The sequence below is a fragment of the Ornithodoros turicata genome, chromosome 1 (genome assembly GCF_037126465.1).
Source record: "Ornithodoros turicata isolate Travis chromosome 1, ASM3712646v1, whole genome shotgun sequence".
Classification (NCBI taxonomy): domain Eukaryota; kingdom Metazoa; phylum Arthropoda; class Arachnida; order Ixodida; family Argasidae; genus Ornithodoros; species Ornithodoros turicata.
This window is the reverse complement of record NC_088201.1, coordinates 30133390-30148597: the sequence shown is the minus strand read 5'-3', so window position 1 is coordinate 30148597 and position 15208 is coordinate 30133390. Positions and strand designations below refer to the sequence as shown.

Genomic DNA, 15208 nt, shown 5'->3' with positions numbered 1-15208 from the left:
CCGCTAGCCCGTTACGCGTACGCTAGCTAGCTAGCCGCTAGCCTCCAAACACTGTGGCGCTAGAGGGCTAGAGCTAGAGCATGGCTAGAGCCTAGAGCGGCAATGGAGTAGCGAAGGGAGTAGCTGCTGGTACAATTATTCCACAGTATTGACTTTTCTATGCATGGCTCCTGCGTGATGAGTTATACGATAGCACGTTAGACAAAGCAAATTGCAAGAAACCGTCATGATGAATGAAGAAGCTTCGGACAATTCAAGCGATATGGACGTTGGAGTGCCGACCGCTGTGAGATACTTTCCTCGCAACATGCGACAAAAAGGCCCCAGCACACTTGCACTGAAGAGGGCAAATCTGATGTTCACGATGGAAAATGAGCGGTATCGTATGAAATGTAAAAAATTAGAGAGGTTTATGAAGGATTTGGTGCTTGAAAGCGCAGCACTGTGTGATGAAGCTGCAAAAGTACAACAATCGATCTTTGTGGCGAGGGAAGAAAGAAGGTTTTTACTTAAAAAATTCATGCTCTACCAAGTTCAGCGAGAATCTTCAACTGAAACGCCGAACAGAGCAGTGAACACCAATCCTGTGGGTCCTGTAGCTCCTGCTGCTACCCCGCCAACTGTAGTTCCTGGTGTAGTCCATAATATGTGCGTCCTACCTGAGAACAGTGAAAAAACACCGTCGAAGAAAAAGGTATTGAAGCGTCGAAGCACAAAAGATAGCACAGAAGAACCAACAACACCAAAAACCAGTGGGTCTAAGCCAAAACGGAAAAAGCCTGTTACAGACAAAAAGCTTGTGCCCCCAATTCCTCTCGATTCATCTGGACGACCAGTGTTCCCAATTGTGCTGCCAGGCTGTAAGGTTCATAGTTTAGGTGAAATAATTACTGATCGTGTTGGCTTCCACTCCGAGGAGCATATCTTTCCAGTTGGTTATTGCAGCTCAAGAATTTTTGCAAGTGTACTGAATGCCAATCAGAGCTGCATCTACACTTGCACCATTTTGGATGCTGGAACTGGGCCAAGGGTAAGAATATGTAGAGCAAACAGAAGCTTGTCATAGTTCCAGTGCAACAGTCTTAGGATCACCTTGTTTTCTCCCATTTTTGAGTCTATCCACAATCTTTCGTAGCATTTTTGGAGTTATTCTTACAAGTCTTTCTTGTTTCAGTTTGAAATTGTAGCAGAAGACGTCCCTGAGCGACCATTTGTGGGCAGCAGCCCAGATGAATGTTATGTTGCTCTTTTGCGGGCTGTGAATCGAACATGTGGTGCTGAAGTTATAGTTCCTGCAGCACGGGGTGCGGATTTCTTCGCACTGTCGCATCCCACTGTACAGAACCTGGTGCAGAGCTGTCCAGGTGCTCGAAAGTGCCAAAACTACAGGTATAAGCAGCAGTTTTTTCAAGAGAGTGGAATAGACACTATATTGCCTTTTTATTCAGCAAAAGCTGAATGCAACTGTTGGAAGCAGCAATATCTGTTACAAAACTTTGTACAGTTACAGTGTGTGTCGATACGGTATACTAGTGGTGTATATAGTGGTGGGTATACTACGGTATACTATACATATGGTGATACTTTGGCATGGTGCAGTGTCCTCTCCATTTGAGCGGTCACTAAAAAGACATTGGATGTATTTATTAGTACACTTCTTTGGGCTTGTTGGTGCTGAGTTAAACACGTTCCCTTAAAAGCGATAAAAACAGCCTGGGGATCCGGGACAAAAAGAGAACACACAACCACAAGTGCTCAAAGCACAATGATCAGCACTTGTTGTGTTGTGTCCTCTTTTTTTTTGTCCCGGCTCCTGGGCCATTTCTAGCGCTTTTAAGAGAATGTGTTAAACATTGGTTGTATGTTAGTACTTCATATGCATCTATGGTAAGACTTAAACTAAGACTAAGACAACAAGTACTGCCATATTTCAATGGTGCACACTCCAAAGAGCTCCTTTTGAACAAATGCACGAGTGTTCCCTTTTTAGCATACGCATGCCACACGAAATTGGTAGCCTATGGTTCTGTCAACTACAATTCTGATTTTAGAGGCCTGCAAAATACTTTCTGCATGACATCTGACTTCAAAACATGATTTCCCGAGTACAACAAATATGACTCCCCATGGATTGAGCTGTTGCTGTCCCTAAAGAGAACTCTTGGAAGCCACATATATCCATGACGAAAACCCGAGACTGGGAAAAAGACGAAAAACAGACGACACAACACAAAGTCTCAAACACAGCTAAAGTTTAATGGACAACCGCACACTTTTAACACATCAGGTGGGGGAGGAGGGACAGTGCAAAAGGCTCGCCAAAGCAGGGCCGAAGGTCACAGACGCTTTGCTGACACAGTTCCCAGCCCCCAAAATTGACAATGTTTCTCTCAAAAGCCTCCGACTGAGGTCGGTCTCCCTGGCCTTGACAAAGGTCTCTTCCCATATGGGAGAACAATTAAAGCAAACTTTGAGATGCTTTGCCAATTCCGACGACTGGTCCTCATTTTTCACCTTCGAAGCGTGCTCCCGGAGCCTGTCATTCAAGCAACGTTTCGTTTGGCCGATATAGCAAAAACCGCAAGCAAGAGGTATCTGATACACCACATTTGACTGGCATTGTACATAGCTATTTTTATGCGATTTACAAACTTTGTCACGCTTCTGGAAAGGACAGAGAGCATCAAGTCTAAAGCAGTTTTTAAATACAACCCGGACACCAAACTTTTTTGCTACAGCAAGGATGTTATGTGAGACATTGGGAAAATATGGGATCGCAACACGAATCTCATTATCAGTGACAAGTGGGGCACAGGGGGAAATTAATCTACTAAAAACAGACTCAAGAGCGCTAAAAAGCATTGCATTAGAATAGCCTGCGAGCTGCAGACGATCACACTGAAAGTTTAAAGAAATACACAACTGATGTACACATGACTTCCTCAAAGTGCTAGATAGGAGGCCCGTGACAACACCACGTTTTACATTCTTTGAATGACAACTGCTAGCGGGTAAAAGTGGCTTAGGAGCCAATTTTCCATACGACCAACACAAAGAAGGTGTTAGCAAAAGCCTCACATCAAGGAACTGTAGCACAGCATTTTCGTCTTTTTCCCAGTCTCGGGTTTTCGTCATGGATCTTAGCCACCAGCTCGCTTGCTTTTTAACCATTTTATCTGTACCACATATATACCATGAGGAGCAAAGTCTGAACCTGTTCAACAAAAACAGACAGCACATATCAGCTAACACCTATGATCTGACCTCTCTCGTGTCTTCCGTTGTTACCCATGGTCAGGCTTTTCTCACCACCAGCTTGCCCGCATTTATGTTATTTTATAAGCCACATAGACAGACTGACATAGGGGTATCACATGCAGTTGTTACTGAAACAACCACAAAGTCACACTGGTTGACAAATGTATCTACGTTAAAAAAATTGTGTTCAGCGGAAATGTATGCAGTAACCTTAGCACTCAACTATATTCTGCAAAATCGTGTCAGACATTCAGTAATGTACAGAGATTCCCTCAGTTGTTTACAGAACATATGTGGCCTTCATTCCACTAAAAATCTCATTGCCTAGAATGTATGATAATGAACAGAGGTTGTAAATTGTTTGCTGGGCTGGAACATCCGACAACAATCAAGCTGATTGTGGGTCTGTAGCTGCTTTCACAGGTGACATCACACCCTCTGAAATTCTGGTTTGGGATCCAAGGCTGGCATTAAGAAGTGACAGGCCTGTCATGATGAACAGATCAGTAATAAAGTAGCTAATGTAAAAACCTTCATAACCTAAGAAACTTATCTGTAAAATTGACTGCATGATGATTGGGACACATTCTTAGCCCATCTATTTCTACTCTGGGGAAAAGTGCTGCCACAATGCACAGGTTGCAGGGGCAGCTTTTGGTCATGCACATTCTTAACACATACGCATTACACGAATCTCTCTTGGCAGGTGTTGACCAGGTAGGGGTATCTGAGGGATATCTATTTTACTTCGTTGCCAATGTTATAGGGTTAGTTCACACATACAGCAACGGCCACCGTGGACGGCACGGCAAATTGTGCGGTTTCCTCGCCGTTTTGACGCTGCGATGGCCTCCGCGGCATGGCAGAAGGAAGTTGAGACATGTCCAACTTTTGCCGTCTTGTGACCTTGCCCACGCTCCATCGAGCAATGGGTGCTGCGTATGGACCACAGCAGGAAAAGAGACAGCGTGAACAACGGCGACAAGCGACGGCAGCACATCGCCTTGCTGTCGTCGTTTGCCGTCCCCGCCATTGCCATAGGTGTGAACTAGGCCATAGAAAGTATAGCTTATGTGCATTTAAACGCGTCACCTTCACTCTCCATTGAAAGGTCTATTCTGCTTGAGTTTTCCCTTTGGTGTTTTGGGGATAGTGGTTCAAATAAAAGTATGTTCCGGCTTGCCCATACATACAGCCCTCATGTAACTAAAGTGTGCCACAGCAAGATTGCGGTATATAAATATGAGGCACAATCTTGCTACTTTCATATTACAAATGGGTACAATGTTAATAACTCATCTTTGTCGCGGTCCATACAGGTGGATTAGGTTTGAAGTCTCAAGGAGTGCTAGTCACCCAACTGAGCGTCTGGATGGAGACCCATACCTCAGCTACGCTGCATTTCGTCTTCTCTGCTTACACATCAGGTCTGCCACTCCACCCACAGCACCAACTGATAATAGCATTGCTGTTGTACCATTAGGTGTGGTACAGATAAAGCAAGAACCACCAGACTTACCGTGATCATTTTTGTCTGTGCTTTCTCTGACAAACTGCGATTACAGATTTTCAACCGATAATTTAGTCACCCGTGAAACCTTTGTACTTGCTTGGTAGCTGCATAGGTCATTAAATGCCAGCATACCTAACAAGGTATGTCACACAGATTCCTATTCATTTTAATCATGATTATGGCTTTGCCACAATTTTGGAACTAACTTTTTCCCTGCTGACATTAAAAAATACTGCTATGTTAAACATTACTCAAGTATATGCTGTTTTGCTTCTTCCTACGAGCATTAGCTTTCATGCCACATTTCATGAACATAACAAAATATACCTGTTGCATGCATGTGCATTGCAGAAGTGCAGGATGATAATTCCAAGATGGTTGTTGTTGCCATACAAAAAAAAAAAACAATAATAAAAACCAGAACTGGTGAGTGGTCAGGATTGTATTGGTCGTCATTGCCATAGTGAGCACTGTTTTGAAGTGCTTTTCTAGAATGTGCAATATTAAAGCAAATAAAAATAAACGTGTTAGATGATCACTTAGTGTCAAATGAAGCAGCCAGGACAGTGGGGTAAAACTGCTTTTGAAATTTCGCTACATTACTGTGCTGTTGTTCTTTCTGTATTTCTTCAGTTTTTCTTCATTCTAATGTACTAGACACATACCTGAATTGCCTTTTCTTCTCAAAAGAGTTGCAGGATTCCTTGTACGTCACTGACAAAACTTGTAGCAACCCGTGACAAAGATTTTGTCCCCGCATAGCATTTTGCCCATGTCAGACAAAAGCAAAAACTTGCAACAACATTGCATGTGACACAGCTCAACTGTACGATTACAAACAAGTATATTTATTATGCAATGTTGGGACAAAATGTTGCCTCATTCGTCAGTATTTACAAAAGGGCATCAGGCTAGTGTTCGTGGTAACGGACCAAGTCTGAGTGCCCAAACTACTTAAAAATCAGTAATGCAAGTAATCTTGTAGTAAAGCGGCTTCATGAACCATGTTCTTGGCACCAGGGTACAACGATGCAGACATCTCGGAGCCTATGAAAAAGACTCATATGCAGCTAGAAAAGGGAGGGAAAAAGACTTTGGCCATTATGTTGCCAAGCTGTTATCCTGTGTTACATGACAAAGTGTACCAATGGACTGTAGTAGCAGTGGCGTAGCCAGCCCCAAAAGAATCTTACTTTTGGTAGGGCATTTAGGAGAGGGAAACAAGGGTGAAATCCTCCTCCCCATGTAAAGTCCTCACAGAACACCTCCTGAAATATTTTTCTGGCTACGCCACTGTGTAGTATGTAGTATTATGTGACGACAAATGTTGCCTGTTTTGTTTCTTAGATTTCACATTGTTCAATTGCATTATGCATAAAATACATTTTTCATCCTCTGTGAGTGTACTGTTTTCTACATTATTGTGGTTGTGAACATTAAATGAGCTGCTGTGCATATGGTACTGAAATTTGATGGTACATAGTCCATTAGCAGAGTGGAACACTGGAAGCATGCTGAGCAGTAACTTGAAGGTCTATGAATCAAAAGTATGCCCTACCAATTCACTTTTCTAAAATTAAAAATACTGTGAAGAAGAGGTTCTCCCGACATTCTGTCATACCGGCTTTGCTTTGAGCTGACTGACCGTATCTTCGCTCTCTAATAAAACCCAACATCTCAACAATATGCACTGGTGGCAGGTGCGTAGTGAAGGGGGGGGTTGGGGGGTAGAGCCCCCTGCAAAATCTCGGCCACCTTGCATGCATGGCGTCATTTCTTCATGGTGGCTGAGGTTGATTCACTGAAGTGCTCAAGAAATGTGATCACCATTTTGCCTCGTAAATGTCTAAGATAGACGTCCTTTTTTTTGTGTGTGTGCAACCTCGGGACCTTGTTTACTGTTCACTGTCCAAACAGCGAGTTTACATGTGAAATACATTGAGAAAGTTTGGTTCCTACAAAAATTGTCCATAATTCTAGTCGTCTATATTAATGAGGCATGACTGTACTGCATGCAAATAGCGTACATTTATCCCTGTCGACTTTTCTTCTTGACAGGACAGATGTACAGGCGTTATCTTACCCACCTTTAAGCCCATCACGCTTGATACACTTGGACAATATTTACTTCTCTGGTCTGATACAGAAACGTTGCAATGCTGAGATATTCAGGCATCCTTCTACGTTTATCAATATTTAAGGGCATATAAAGTACGCAACAGCATGTTAAATATTTCTTTGAATGCTGTAAGTCCTCAGCAGGATTTAAAGACACAGTAATGTCATTTGCAATGCTCAGACAAAAGCAACGTTACTGCAGAACATAACCAGCACGAGATTCACTGTCAAATATTCTCCCTCGAACAGAGATTCTCAGACAACCTTGGCACTCACACCATTAAATAAGGCATGTATGTGTCCTCCTATTATGGGTGCATTCCTAATTTCACAAATGTTAACTCAGGAATAGAAATACACTATCATTTCAAAACCAGGTCAAGCAACTTAATGACATTACATGTGTTCCAAAACTAGGTTGAGATAACAAATGTAGTTGATGCCTGTGAGTCTAGCCATTCGAGCAAAGCACCAATCTATTGAAGGGATTCAACTCAGACTGAACCATAACAATATATTTGGATACAGATGGGTTTAGATGGCAGAGGCTCCCAGAGATATCAGTGACGACTACCTTCCTGCTTGCTTTCCTGTTTCATATAATTTGGTCCTTATGCTATTTTATTGCCTTATTATTTACTGGCTGCTGCATTGCATCACCTCAAGAACTCTAGCAGTGACTTGCACGTTTATTCGATTAGACCCAGAGACGCGTGTTTTTAAAACTATCTATCTGGAACAAGCATGCAAAATACTTTTGTGGAACAGTGTTTTATCGTTGCACAATTCAATTTGGAAAACTGTCCCAAAATCAGCAATGCGTGAACTGGCGTGACCTTGGAAGCCCAGCCTGATCTCCTGCCACGACAGAGTGACGTCGACATGACTCATTCTCTTACGGGCTCTCTGAAAGAGTTGAGGGGGTCTCGAGAGCGCATGCAGATCAAAGACCCCATGCGCGCTACAGGTTGGCTACGATTATTGTTCTTGCCCAAGGAAGTGTGGTGTTTGTCGTACAACTCACTGCAGCCAAAAGCTAAAATTTTGCTTTCATGGCTCTTTCAGGATGCACTTCTCCATCGAAAAATATGAGGTGCCCAGTTAAAATTGCAACGAAACAAATAAAGCTGCACTATGTAAATGGCTATCAGAAGAACACTAAATTTTCCATTAAAGGGGCACTAAATTGCAAAACTTTCTCCTCGTGCAATCAACGATGCCGTTGCCTTGACACCAACACAAAAGGAATTGGATTCATCTATTGCATCGTTCCTTGATTTATGAGCAAAAGAAACCGCAGTGTACGCTTTACCTCTTCCTGTCCTTCTCAAGAAACGTGACACGTGCGGAACGGGTTCTCATTGGTCTCCTCAAACAATTTCTCCAATCATCGCCGGAAATTATTTGAGGAAAACAATCCGAAGCCTCTCCGCATTGTTCAGCTTCTTGAGAAGGAGAGGGAAAGCGTAAATTGCGCTTTCGTTCATTTATCACAAAAGGTGCAACCGATAAATCCTTTCCTTCTTCTTATTACAGGAACCAAGAAGAATAATAACTCTGATGTCAATACCACTGTTGCAACCAGATCAGCTTACAATTCTACCTTTCCTAAACACAGCTATTTTTGAACATGACTATGATACATATTCAGTTCTTACTGAAAAGAAATTACATACCACAAGAGGGTGGTAGGACCCTTACGGGTCTTCGAGGGGCAGAAAGGACATGTTGCTAGATGCCTGCATCATTATGGTTCCTGCTCCACTGGTCAAAATGACAGCAGTTTGTGAGACGGTCTTCAAGAAGTTGTCACGCAGGGCACTTGTTGGCAAAGATATGTTGTCTATGGGAGGAGAAGACAATGAATCAAAAGACTGACAATCGAACCAGGTTTTGGCAGATTGAAAAAGTCTGTTGGTAAGCCAGCGTAAAAAGTCAGCGTAAGCCATATAGCCTACAGTGGACTGCGGTTTCCTAGTGTGTGCTTGGCAATCTGCAATTTTTTTTTTGCAATTTGCAAAAACAGAAAGCAAAAAAGTGAGAGCTCCCTAGTCGTAACAGCAGGTTCTCAGTGAAAGTAGCTGCTGTGTGACTGCAAATGAGAACAAAAATGAGTCGCACCAAATAACTGCAATGCAAGTGGTGGACAGACTAAAGAGTGTCTCATCAGGGCACGCAGCCCTTTCTACCTTGCTATCATGTGGAAGTGAGAGGGGGCAAAAAAATCGATGGCCAGACAGGATAACAGAGCTATACATTAATGTCATTAATGTGTCTCTACACACCTTGTTCCTCATGCTACACAACGAATTTGAATGACACCCTAGTCCAAAAACTCCCTGAACACTAAAGAAATGGTGGTGCAGGGTGTACATACACCATTAAAGAAAAATTCTGTGACTTACCCATACTTCTCTCCCCTTCAAACTGAAGTAAAAACGGTAAAATGCTTTCTGGTGTTCCAGAAGAGTGACTGCAAGTCCTGAAATACACGACACATTTTCTCCCAACTGCTTTGCCAACACCACTGGTCTACAGTACACATGAACTGCAACTGTGCACAATTGTTGATGACAGTCGTCTGATATAATTGAGTTTGGTTTTCTATAAACTGCTGAACAGCAGTCTCATGTGGTTTGTACAACACTTTCAAACAAGATTAGAGTAAATTTCATGTTCCTACGTGGACTGTAAGAGGTCAAGTATCGTTTCACCTTCTTGCCCATTGTCTCAGAACTTCCAAGCCATGCAGAACCTTCAGTGTTCCAAGCTTCACAATTTGATCATCGCATCCTGCGCTGCGGGCTGCACAACTTGCTTTGACCGAAAGTGACACAGTCTGGGGAAAAAATGTAACAGTTCTATTTAAAAACAATGTTAAGCTAGAGGGTATTCATCTATTCATCTGTGAGCATTGTTAGGAAGTCGCACAAACACAGAGAAGTGTGACAAGACTGTACTGATGGTTATGACTGTCTACACACATTCAGAAAATATTAACAAAGACATAACTGACACACCTTTTCAACCCAAAAAATGCAAAGCAAGGAGAAAATGGAACAAACCCACTCAAGATGCACTGGACTACAACTTTATTCAGAACCATCAGAGTTTGTGTATCCACTATCAAAAGGCATTCCAGATGATCCAATAACGAGATGCAAGCAATTCGAACATATTGGTGTAGTGGGAGACATACGGCATAATTGCATGGTGTTCTTGAAGGAGGAAGCTTATATGGGCTAACTACCTGGTGGCAGTATTGCATCGCAAAACATATGTAAACCTCAGACCACTATTAATAGTCTCAAGCAGTCAGGTGGGACGTGGTGTCTTTGACAAGATTTTCAACATATGATGATGATGATTTGAGGTCAATTGGCGCACAAGTGACATGCCTGATCTCCGAAACAGTCGAGCCCATTTATTATGATAAGGATCTTCGATATAACGATAACTCCAATATTACGATCAAATTGCCAGTTCCCATCAGCTCACCCATTGAAGCACATGTAAACAAGACATCGATATAACGATCGCCGCGACAGCGTTTGCTCGCATATAGCGATAAGAATTCTCCCGGCAGCCGGTAAAACGTATAAAAATCAAAAAGCGAGATTCCACTTTTTCATTGAAAACAAAGTACGTTGGCCTTTTCAAGAGCCTTAGCCTCCATGAGCATTAGGCCGGTTCCACACAAACGTTTTTTTCGTCAGTGTTTTTCACAGAAGCAAAACGGACCCATTGGAATCTACCGGGCTCAATTGCCCTTAGGGTCTATTTTTGAAGCAAACAGACCAAAAACACGCTAGTGTGAAAGCAGCCTTAAAGTGAGAACGCAGTGCCTTTATCCGCGCATGACTAGATACGCATGGGATTACATGCGCGTGACTGTGAAGGGGCTCGTGAGAAGTAGAGGAGGTTGTTCCTCTCCACATCGTTCTCTCACCCTCAAGTTTTTTTGCTGGTTTGTTGCGTGCTACGATGGCATCCGCGGTTCCAGGACACGTTTTCACGAGGAAAAGCACGTGGCTCGACCCAAAGTTCTACGTGCTCAATGGACTCTGTATTGGTGCAAAACCTCGTGCAAACACCGTGGCCCCGTGGCTTCCAAAAACGTGAGTCGGCAGACAGTTGCATGTCGCCAACCAAACACACGTCGACGAATTACCCGTGGGCGAGGCACGTTCGCAGTTCCGATTGTGAGAATGATGATGACTATGTCACTGGACGATGAGCAATGGTCCTGTTTCACGATGTTTGGGGGCGCTCCGAAACGTATTCTGCAGTGCCACTTGTGGTCGTGTACCTGGAAGTTTTTCCGTACACAAGCATATATCGCCCAAACTGCGGCTCTGAAAAATTGTGGCGCAAGGATTTTCACAAAAGAGATGATGTTCCCAGTATGGCGGTAAGGCGGGGAACACGCCGGACACGACAGTCTAGTAAGGACGCTCTGCACTAGAGGGCAGTTAGCACTGCGGTCACTGGGCACAACTTTAGTGCAATAGGCCCATGGGCGAAGTAGTCGATCCCAAAAGGTGCGGAGCCTCACGTGGTATCAGCGGGTATGTTGTCCTTGGAAAAGTTTTCGACACAAAGCCGTGTCAATTTAGAGCTAGATAAAATGCTTTTGCACTCGCAACACTTATGTCTACTTATGCCGTTCAACGGCGCTTCCCTGGCGATTTCCCTCGTTTGTAACTCGAAAACGAAAGCTCGTTTTTAACGATAACTCTGATATAACGATCGGATTTTGCGTTCCTGTCAATCTCTGTCTGTACATGCAACTCAAAAAGAAAATGTAATAAAAATAAAAATAAAAAGCACACAGTCCAGTGGTGTAATCTTGGAGTAACAAATGAAGTTACAAAGATGAAACACCTCAAAAGGTTTTACTGCCAAGCTTTTGCACATCATCAGGTCCTTCAGGTTCATCGCTTCATCAGGTCCCAACTCAAGATGCACAGATGGAGGCGAGCAAGAAAGTTATTCTAAGCGCTTATGTCGATGATATGCTAATAATGGTGAATAATCAGAGTTCATTAAAGACAGCAATCAAAGTGTTGGAAAGAAAATTGACTTGAAAGGCTTCGGCGATTCTAGGCATAGAAGTTAATCAGGCAAGCGGAGATGCAACATAACCATACCGCAACACAGCTCTTGCTACGAACCGTTTAAGTCAATTCCACTGCTGCAATCACTGCAAATGGAATTGACTATTGATGGAAATGCCCCTTGGGATGCTAGCAGCATATTCTGTGGTTTCAACTCAAATATGCAAGTTCCCCTTGCTTTTTTTTTTAAACCGGTTTTTGGCCTATTGAGACTTATTCTCTCTCCCTGTAAAGTCTCTCATTCTCTAATAATAATAATTCGGGGTTTACGTCGCGAGACAACTGCGATCATGAGCGACGCCACAGCGGTCGGTCTGTGGATTGCTTTTGCCCACCTGAGGGTTCTTTAACGTGCGATGAAAGCTCATCACACGGCACCCCGTATTTAACGTCTCTCGCGGAAGACGGCGTGTCTAAGCAACTTGTACCCTGCCACCAAGTTGCTGGCGTCCTCGGCCGGGTTCGAACCCGCGATCTCGGGATCAGAAAGCGAACACGCTACCGACTGAGCCACCGAGGCCTGTCTCTCATTCTCTGTCAGTGAATTCTGAAGATGAGAACGCACAGCTTCAGTCAGTGCTAATTAGTGGTTCTTGTGAAACAGGCTCATGGTCATGGTCACAGTCATGATCAAGCTAAGAATAGCACCTCAGAAGCTTGATAGAGAGTTCATGTAACCTTCCATAAAAACAATACTGGCAAGTCATACAAAAATAGATGTCATGCAAACATTTCAATTCAAGTCTTTCAGACTGTGAACATCAAGAAAACGGTAGAAACACTGTAAGCTGTGAAAGTAAAGCTCTCCACACAAGGATGGACATTTAATAATTACCCGAGATTCTTTGCTAGCCAGAACCAGGCACTGTGGAGAAACATTTGCCTCTTCTATTGGCGATACAAGTGAAGGAGCATCTACAAATGTCAAAACATTGAACATAAAACACTAGCATATACACATACACACATACAGAGTGCTTCATGTAAAAGTACAATCTGTCTGAAAAATATGGGTACTTATCGCATGAAACTGTTGTCATATACACAATACAAGTATGCATTATAAAATGTTATATTTATTTATTTATTAAATGTTTCGTAATATTTTAATCGTGAGATATTTAATTTGATGAATTGAATGCCAAGTTGACAAAAATTGTTTTTCTGGCAGAATGAGGAAATGCATTGCAGATTCAGGCTAATCCACCAGAACAATGCTCTTTCTGGTACTCGGAAGTGATGTAAAAACTGCTCGTAGTGCCAGCTACATCTACACCATGAAGTAGGTCTTATGCTGAGCAAGTGCACATGTTCAGAGACCATTTGAGCATCACAGTGCACAAAGCCATTGTTAGCAGAAGCAAGCTCAGCCTTCCAGAAGATTCTGGACAGTTGATTAGCCACGAAGACATGCAAGGCCAAAGTACTCAAAATGCAAGGTACACCTAAGTTGTCAGAAAAAGAAAGGTGGTGCCCACAAGGGCACGACAAGCACAGTGGATATAAGAAACACACCTCTGATGGTGCCGTTGAAGGAATGTGATATGCAAGCGATGTAGGAAAACAGCTTAATGAATATCTTAATCACTTGTGCAAGCAATTCATCAGTGAAGGATGTGTGAAGGCACTGCCCTAGGTAAAATGTAAAAACTCTTGATGTGGAGGAACAGGATGAAAAGCTGGGAATATTTTCATTGAAACATCATCAGACTAACAGACTTTAAGTGGCATCACTCCCCAAGAGATGGACATAGACAACGGAGGGGATGTGTCACTCTTCAACTGTTCATCACCGTCTATTGGCGGTTAACTTTTGGAAGAAGCAGTAGCTCAGACACAGCAAGGTAACGAAGACTATGGTCTCACGCTACAAGAAAATTATATAGTATAGAACTTTTTATTCCTTTGCTGATGTGCCAGATGCTTTCAGGGCATAAAAGCAAATGCTACAGTGTGAGAAAATGTTAGCCCACAGTTTTTCAGGGCAAGCCAGTGTTAAATGCTTTCAAAGCTGCAGTTGCTGAAGAACAAGCAAGATGTAGGTATTTAGATTCCAAAAGAAACCTGGAAATGTGAGTTTCCAATTGTACCAGTACTCAACAAGAATGGAATTAAGACCAGGGTATGTTGAGACAACTGACCGCTATGAGGAATGATACTGCAGTTGATAGCTGGGCGATTCCATCTCAACTCTGGCAGGGTGGTCCGGACACCATCACAGATTTCTTTTGAAAAAATATATATTGTACCGCAACATGCATAGACAGGAGCAATAAATATTTCGGCTCTATGTATTATGGTGTACCAGAAAAAAAATCAGAAAGAAATTGACTCGGCGGCGGGGCTTTCTGACGGAGCGACTTTGACATTTTGTTCCTCGCCCGCGGATGGTCCCAAACTATAGATTTTCTTTGTACAATGTGTCAGGTACAATGGCTTTCAGCATGCGTAAACAGCACGGGTCAATTGTATTTTGATCTTGAATTAAAAATAGCCAAAGTTGCAACAAAATTCAGATTTTGCTCATATTTGTCTTTGTACTGTACTCCTCCTATACACGCCATCGAGATATGTGAGGTACCGACGTGTAGGTCAAAGTGTGCTCTCTAAATCGGTGTCAAATTTGCATGTCTGTACCTTGCCCGTTTTCGGCAAGGCGGTGCAGAGTAGAGCTACGCTCTCAAAAATCGGGGTTTTCGGACTCTAATTTCTCAAAAACCCCACCTCCGATCTCCTTCATATTTTACAGTTACATAGCCCAGGCTATGACCTACATGTGTTCGCAAAATTGAAGGTTCCCTCTCAGCACAACTCTGGATAGCGCGTGACAAACTGAGGAATGCCGGGCAGCTTGATGCCTTGAACCGTGATACCATAAACATGTACCAGCTCCCGTGGCATAGTGGTTAGGATGATCGCTTTCCCCGCCGAGACTGGAAGGTGACATGGGATCGAATCCTGTCATCGGCTGTGCCGTCTGAGGTTTTCCCTGGGTTTTCCGAAGACTTTACAGACGAATGTCGGCACAGTTCCCCATGAAGTCAGCTCAGTACACATGCTATCCCTTCTGTTATCACTCCTTCCTGCTGCCTCTCTCCACCTGTCCACGTCTGTACGCCGCTCATAGCCACAGTTGCTTCGCAGCACTAACACAGAACTAGAAAACCATCAACATGTAATAATCGCGTGCAATGAAACAGAA

At 43.1% G+C, this 15208-nt stretch overlaps 2 protein-coding genes across 3 annotated transcripts in view; one reads left to right on the top strand and one right to left on the bottom strand.

Moving 5' to 3' along the window:
* Positions 1-23: 23 nt before the first annotated feature.
* Positions 24-6167, top strand: LOC135377833 (transforming growth factor beta regulator 1-like). Its single transcript, XM_064610537.1, has 3 exons — positions 24-1030; positions 1175-1389; positions 4578-6167. The coding sequence occupies exons 1-3, from the start codon at positions 227-229 to the stop codon at positions 4780-4782; spliced, it is 1224 nt and encodes a 407-aa protein (XP_064466607.1). The 5' UTR covers positions 24-226; the 3' UTR covers positions 4783-6167.
* The window catches only part of LOC135377831 (uncharacterized), a 68263-nt gene continuing 58653 nt past the window's right edge, over positions 5599-15208 (bottom strand). For both annotated transcript variants that reach the window (XM_064610533.1, XM_064610534.1), the window contains exons 25-29: positions 12842-12921; positions 9604-9728; positions 9295-9371; positions 8566-8732; positions 5599-5841 (exon numbers count right to left, since the gene is read on the bottom strand). In XM_064610533.1, the coding sequence (XP_064466603.1) occupies positions 8587-8732; positions 9295-9371; positions 9604-9728; positions 12842-12921 (428 nt within the window). In that variant the 3' untranslated portion in view covers positions 5599-5841; positions 8566-8586. The remainder of the gene's footprint in view (positions 5842-8565; positions 8733-9294; positions 9372-9603; positions 9729-12841; positions 12922-15208) is intronic.